Source organism: Dipodomys ordii, unplaced genomic scaffold, assembly GCF_000151885.1.
Source record: "Dipodomys ordii isolate 6190 unplaced genomic scaffold, Dord_2.0 Scaffold18, whole genome shotgun sequence".
Classification (NCBI taxonomy): domain Eukaryota; kingdom Metazoa; phylum Chordata; class Mammalia; order Rodentia; family Heteromyidae; genus Dipodomys; species Dipodomys ordii.
In genome coordinates, this window is record NW_012267234.1 from 11043959 (window position 1) to 11049754 (window position 5796).

A 5796-nucleotide genomic window follows, 5' to 3' on the forward strand; every position below is an offset into this window, starting at 1 on the left:
AAAAAAAAAAAAACAAAAGAACTCTCACCAGGCCTGGGAATAAAAACTTTTTAGAGCAATTACATCTTAGTTCTTGGGGTTGTGGGGCTTGAACTCTGGGCCTGGGCGCTGTCCCTCAGCTCTTCAGCTCAAGGCCAGCGCTCTACCACTAGAGCCACGGTGCCACTTCCGGTTTTCTGGTAGTTAATTGGAGCTACGAGTCTCAGGGACTTTCCTGACCAGCTAGCTTTGAACCACGATCCTTGGATCTCAGCCTCCAGAGTAGCTAGGATTACAGGCATGAGACACTGATGCCCAGCTATGCAAGAAGCATTTCTAAGTGACGAGAAGTGCTTCAGCAGAGTGAAGGCCAGGCCCAGCAGGTCTGGCACAAATTGAAATTGCCATGCCGTGTGCTTTGCCCCTAATAGTCAGAACGCTTCTCAGGACCAGTCCAGCTAATCGTTCAAGCAAAAGGTAACCAGGGTGTCTGTGTTTAGGGCTGTTGGCTTAAACAGCAGAAGTGGAGGTTCTTCACTAGAAAGAGAAACGTTCTGGACCTGAGCATAGTCGTCATTAGCTTCAGCATCTTGGGACTTGACATGAAGCGCATTTCTCTACATAAGAAAAACATGGCACAATATCGCCGTGACCCAGAGAGGTAAGAGGGAGCGGGGAACACAGGCCAGTCCTACCTCACGTCTAGATTCTCTGACAGGCAAGTATGCTCTCACACTGCCCTTCCTTTCGTCACTGCCTTACCAGACCTCTGTATAATACTGAGTTAAAACAGAAGTTACACTAATGTCAACAGCAGAGAAAAAGAGCATTTCTAGCAGAGGACATGTTGACAAGTTCTTCTGCTTCGGTAGTGCTTAGGTACGTGCTTGTCAAAGATAATCATACACACATTGCACAGAGCAAGGCCGTTATTTGTACTGTGTCCAAGGCACAAAGCCAAAGGAAGAGACATGAAAAAGATTTATGTCCACAACGCATAGCCCGTCTCTAAATGCAAAGGGGTTTCATTCCAGATAGGGATGTTCTTCGCTATCTCCTGTGCCAAGAGCCATTTGGATATTTGTAACATTCTGGCCATATACAGTTATCAGCATAGAAAGCCCATGGACAGCTGGTGAGGTCTATGATGAGAAACCGAAGTGCCTGGCCTCCTGTGTATACATGAGTTCACAAGCTGTACACATCCTAAGGGCCAGGTGCTCCCCACCCCGAACCATACCAGCAGACGCTTGGTACCTCTTTGGGCTTTCTCTGGTCTTTTCTGTGGGGAGAAGTATCTGTTACTGCCTGAGGCCAACAGCCTAGGCTGCTCATCTGAAGAAACTCTGCCTGGGGCAGAGTCCCTGGTAGGCTTTCTTGGAGAACTGTGAAGACAAAACAAGAATTAAGACTGGGTGCCAGCTTGCTCATGTCTACGGAGGGGGTCTTCAAATGACCCAGTTGCTGACACATAAAATAATCAACAAAACCTAATTGCTGTGCAACACCCTTCACTTCCATTTACCCATCAGTCCACTCTCAGCCCTATGAAGCTTAGTAGAATGACTGGTTGGAATCTTAGGGAATGCAGACTGGCAGGATGGTGGCACAGCTCACTCGGTTAAGTCATCGCTTCTTGAGAGGTTCAGGTCCCACCAACACAGTCAAGGAGGTTGGTCATGTTTTCAGGATGAACTGAGAGGAAAGCAATCAACTAGAGGTCACCTCTCAGAGTAGGACCCAATCATCGAGTGCCCCCTTGCAAATATTCTCAAATCCACAAGTAAAGTAGATCTCCTCCCTCAGCAGGGACCAGAGCCACTGCACTCTGAGAGCACAAGCACTGCAGGTGGCAGTCACCATCAGTTCTCCTTGGTAACAGGTTCATCAGCTTCTATGAGGCAGTCAACGTGAGCTGTGCAGTCACTCACCTCGTGGGCTTCCTGGTTCTGTTGGCGACTGTTCAACTATGGAACCTGCTGCTACATAACCCCAGGCTGAAGGTCATCAGCAACACCCTGAGCAAAGCCTGGGATGAGGTGGTGGGCTTCCTGCTGGTCATTCTCATCCTGCTGAGCAGCTACGCCATAACGGTGAGCCCCTCACGCCTGCAGATCTCTCCCCCTAAGCGCTGTGGTCTTGAAATCCCATCTCTTCCTTCAGAAAAGGGTTATTACTGTGTGGACTCATCCATTCAGTTTTGGAGGTGTCATGGAGCAAGAAAGGCTGAGCTAGCTCTGTGCTTCCTTTACTCATTGTCTCTAAAAATGGGGATGAAACTTAGATCATGGTGTCATCAGTGGTCATTTGAATGGCCAAAGGGAATTTCCATTGTATCGGTTCTATATTGGACAACAGAGAGATACACTTGGCACCGCTGACTGGCCCTTCTCCTGTCCAGTTTAACCTGCTGTTTGGATGGAGCATTGCAGACTACCAGACTTTCTTCAGCTCTGCAGTAACTGTTGTTGGCCTCCTGATGGGAATTTCTCACCATGAAGAGGTAAAATAAACAAAAACACAAAACCTACTTTTCTGCAGAACTATTTTCCTTTTTCTTTCTGCTGATACTGAGGCTTGAACTCAGCCTCTTTTGTCCACCAACTGGCAAGCATGCTGATGGCTCTACCACGGATCTCACAGATCCTCTTGCCTAGGCTGGCTCCAAACCTTGATTTTCAGATCTCAGCCTGAGTAGTTAGGATTAGAATTCTCTTTGCCACAACAAATCTAACAAGGGGGTTAGTTCAGAAGAGGATCTGAATCCCAAATAGTGAAGAATATAGTTTGATCAGTTATACACACCCTTATATACCTTTCCCCCAACTAACCAGCAAAATGACAGAATGAGAGATGTGGCTCAAGTGGTAGAGTGCTACCCATTAGCAAAAAAGATGAGGGAGAGTGAAAGGTGTTAAGTTCAAATTCTAGTACCAGCACACACCAAAAAAAGAAAAAAGAAGAAAAAAGCCAAGCCAGGCACCAGTAACCCAACTTATGCCTGTAATCCTAACTACTCATAAGGCTGAGATCTGAGGATCATGTTCAGAGTCAGCCAGGGCAAGAAAGTCTATGGGACTCTTAACTCCAATCAATTACCAAAAAAGACAGATGTGGAGCTCTGGATCAAGTGGTAGAGTGTTAGCCTTGCGTACAAAAGTTCAGGAGTACAAAGCACTGAGCTCAAGCTCTAAGACCAACACACACACACAAATAATACTAATTTAAAAAAGGGGATGGGGAGACTGGGAATGTGGTTTAGTGGTAGTGCTTGGCTAGCATGCATGAAGCCTTGGGTTCAATTCCTCAGTACCACATACACAGAAAAAGCCGTAATTGTTGCTGTGGCTCAAGTGGTAGAGTACTAGGTTTAAGCAAAAGAAGCTCAGGGACAGTGCCCAGGCCCTGAGTCAAGTCCCAGGACTGGCAAAAAATAAGTAATAAAGGGGTTGGGAATTTAGCTCAGTGGAAGAACACTTGCCCAGCAAATCCAATGCCCTGTGGTCAGTCCTCAATTAAAAAATTTAAAAAAGCCAAATTATTCGGTCAACCTAGATGTTATAATTAAGCACTTTTTAGTGGCTAATACATTGGTACTTGGACATATTTTATCACATTGAGAGACCATGTGCCAGTGGCTCACACCTATAATCTTAAGCTGCCCCAGAGGCTGAAATCTGAATCAGTTTGAAGCTAGCTAGGGCAGAAAAGTTTGCTAGATTCCATCTCCAAAATAATCAGCAAAAAGCAGGGCTGGAGGCATGGCTCAAATGGTATAGTGTGTGCCTAGCAAGTAGGAGATCCTGAGTTCAATCCCCAATATAGCTAAAAATAAATAATAGAAGACAATGGGAGAAGAGGCATTAGCATGAAAAGCCAGTTTTCTTGGTGCTGGTCCTCATACTGGAGATTGCACATGCACAGCAAATGCTTTACCAATGAGCTACATTCTAGTCAAAAGCCAGTTTTCTTTGATCTTTTATTACAATGCTTCTGTGCTTAGAAGTTTCTCAGACAGCAAAAAGCAGTCCTTTCGTGACTGACATATATATTTTTTCCATATGCATTTGCTACCCCTTGAGGCTTCCATGTTTAGATACGTTTTCCAGAATTGTAAAAATTCACAAAGGATTTGAATCATTTGCAATTCCACTACAACTCACTTGTTTTCTTCTTTGCAAGTTGTGAAATCAAAACTATATTAGTATTCTTTGGGAACTTATGTCCACATAAAATAATTTTATTTTGCTTTTTTAACTTCCAACAGACATCAATGTTTGCTCATGAACATATCCCCGCTTGTTCGTTTTTTGTTTTTGCTGGTCCTGGGGCTTAAACTCGGCCTGGGCGCTGTCCCTCAGCCTCTATGTGTTCAAGGCTAGCACTCTACCACTTGAGCTACAGCACCACTTTCTCCAGCTTGTTTGTAAGGAAGAAACTCAAATGTTAGTCAAAGTGGTCTTCCTGTCTTCCAGGTTATTGACTTACACCCAGTCCTGGGCTCCTTCCTCATCCTCAGCAATGTCATCTTAATGGTATTTGTGATCATTAATCTTTTTGTTTCTGCCATTCTCATTGCCTTTGGAAAAGAAAGAAAGTCTCTTCAGGTAAGTAACTATAAAATTATTACTTTAACTCACTAGGAAAAAAAACTCCTTAAAGATTACAGCCTATAATCGCAGAACTTGGGGAAGGAAAAAGGTTGACAGAGAACCAAGAGTTGAAGGCCAGTCTGGGTGGGTTATACAGGACCTTTCTCAGGTCACCTTTCTCCCCAAAACAGCAATGTTACAGACTATAACATAATGCACAGCACTAGCCCTGTCATGCAACAGTTCTCCCAACGTATTACATTCCACAGCCACACCGTGCCATCAACCATTAGGTAGCAGAAACATTCCAACATCTGGTGGTCTTTATTTCTTTTTTACTTTAGTATTAGGAATAATTTCAATGATCTCACTTTTTCTCTTTTGCCTTACTCAGAAAGAAGCTGCACTGGCAGGTATGTTGCTACAGAAGCTCTCAAATCTACTAGGAATCCCTCAGCTGAGGAAGAGTCATGACAATGGGTATTGATTCAAGTCTTAAGTGTCTTTCCTTCCACCCAAGAGACCAAGACTTGAACTCAGTGTCTGGCATTTCTCTCCCTGGCTGGCACTCTACAATACAGTGAGCCATACTGAGCCATACCTCCATATCCAAGAAGTGCTTTCTGAAGTCTTATTTCTTGACAGCTAAACATCGTAGTGTCTTTTAAATATCCTGTTACCTCCTATCTTAGTTAGCATGTTAAATATATACATCTAAATATATGTTAGAAAATGAAGCCGGGTGCCAGTGGCTCACACCTGTTATCTTAGCTACTCAAGAGGCTGAGATCTGAGGATTGCAGTTCAAAGCCAACCTAGGCAGGAAAATCCTCATGAGACTTTCATCTCCAATTAACCACTGAAATACTGCAAGTGATGCTGTAGCTCAAGTGGTAGAGTGCTAGCCTTGAGCACAAAGGCTCAGGGACAGTGCCCAAGCACTGAGTTCAAGTCCCACAACCACCACCACCAACAACGAGAGAGGAATCAAAATCCCATGGCTCCAAGTTGTAGCTTGTGGAGCTAAGGCAACAGCTGGGAAGGGAGTAACACTGAAGGAAGACTAGCACAAGGCTATTTTCCTGTCAAGAAGCAAGTGACATTGTTCGCAAAAGCTAGGATATGGAAACAACCTAGATGCCCCACCACAGATGAATGGATCCAAAAATTGTGGTATCTATACACAATGGAATATTATGCAGCCATTAGAAATGACAAAATAATG

General features: G+C 44.3%; 1 protein-coding gene across 1 annotated transcript in view; it reads left to right on the top strand.

Moving 5' to 3' along the window:
- The window catches only part of Pkd1l3 (polycystic kidney disease 1-like 3), a 60862-nt gene extending 55804 nt beyond the window's left edge, over nt 1-5058 (top strand). Inside the window, exons 22-26 of the mRNA XM_013012674.1 lie at nt 480-640; nt 1862-2072; nt 2381-2482; nt 4455-4586; nt 4966-5058. Coding sequence (XP_012868128.1) covers nt 480-640; nt 1862-2072; nt 2381-2482; nt 4455-4586; nt 4966-5058 — 699 coding nt within the window. The remainder of the gene's footprint in view (nt 1-479; nt 641-1861; nt 2073-2380; nt 2483-4454; nt 4587-4965) is intronic.
- The last annotated feature ends 738 nt before the right edge of the window (nt 5059-5796 follow it).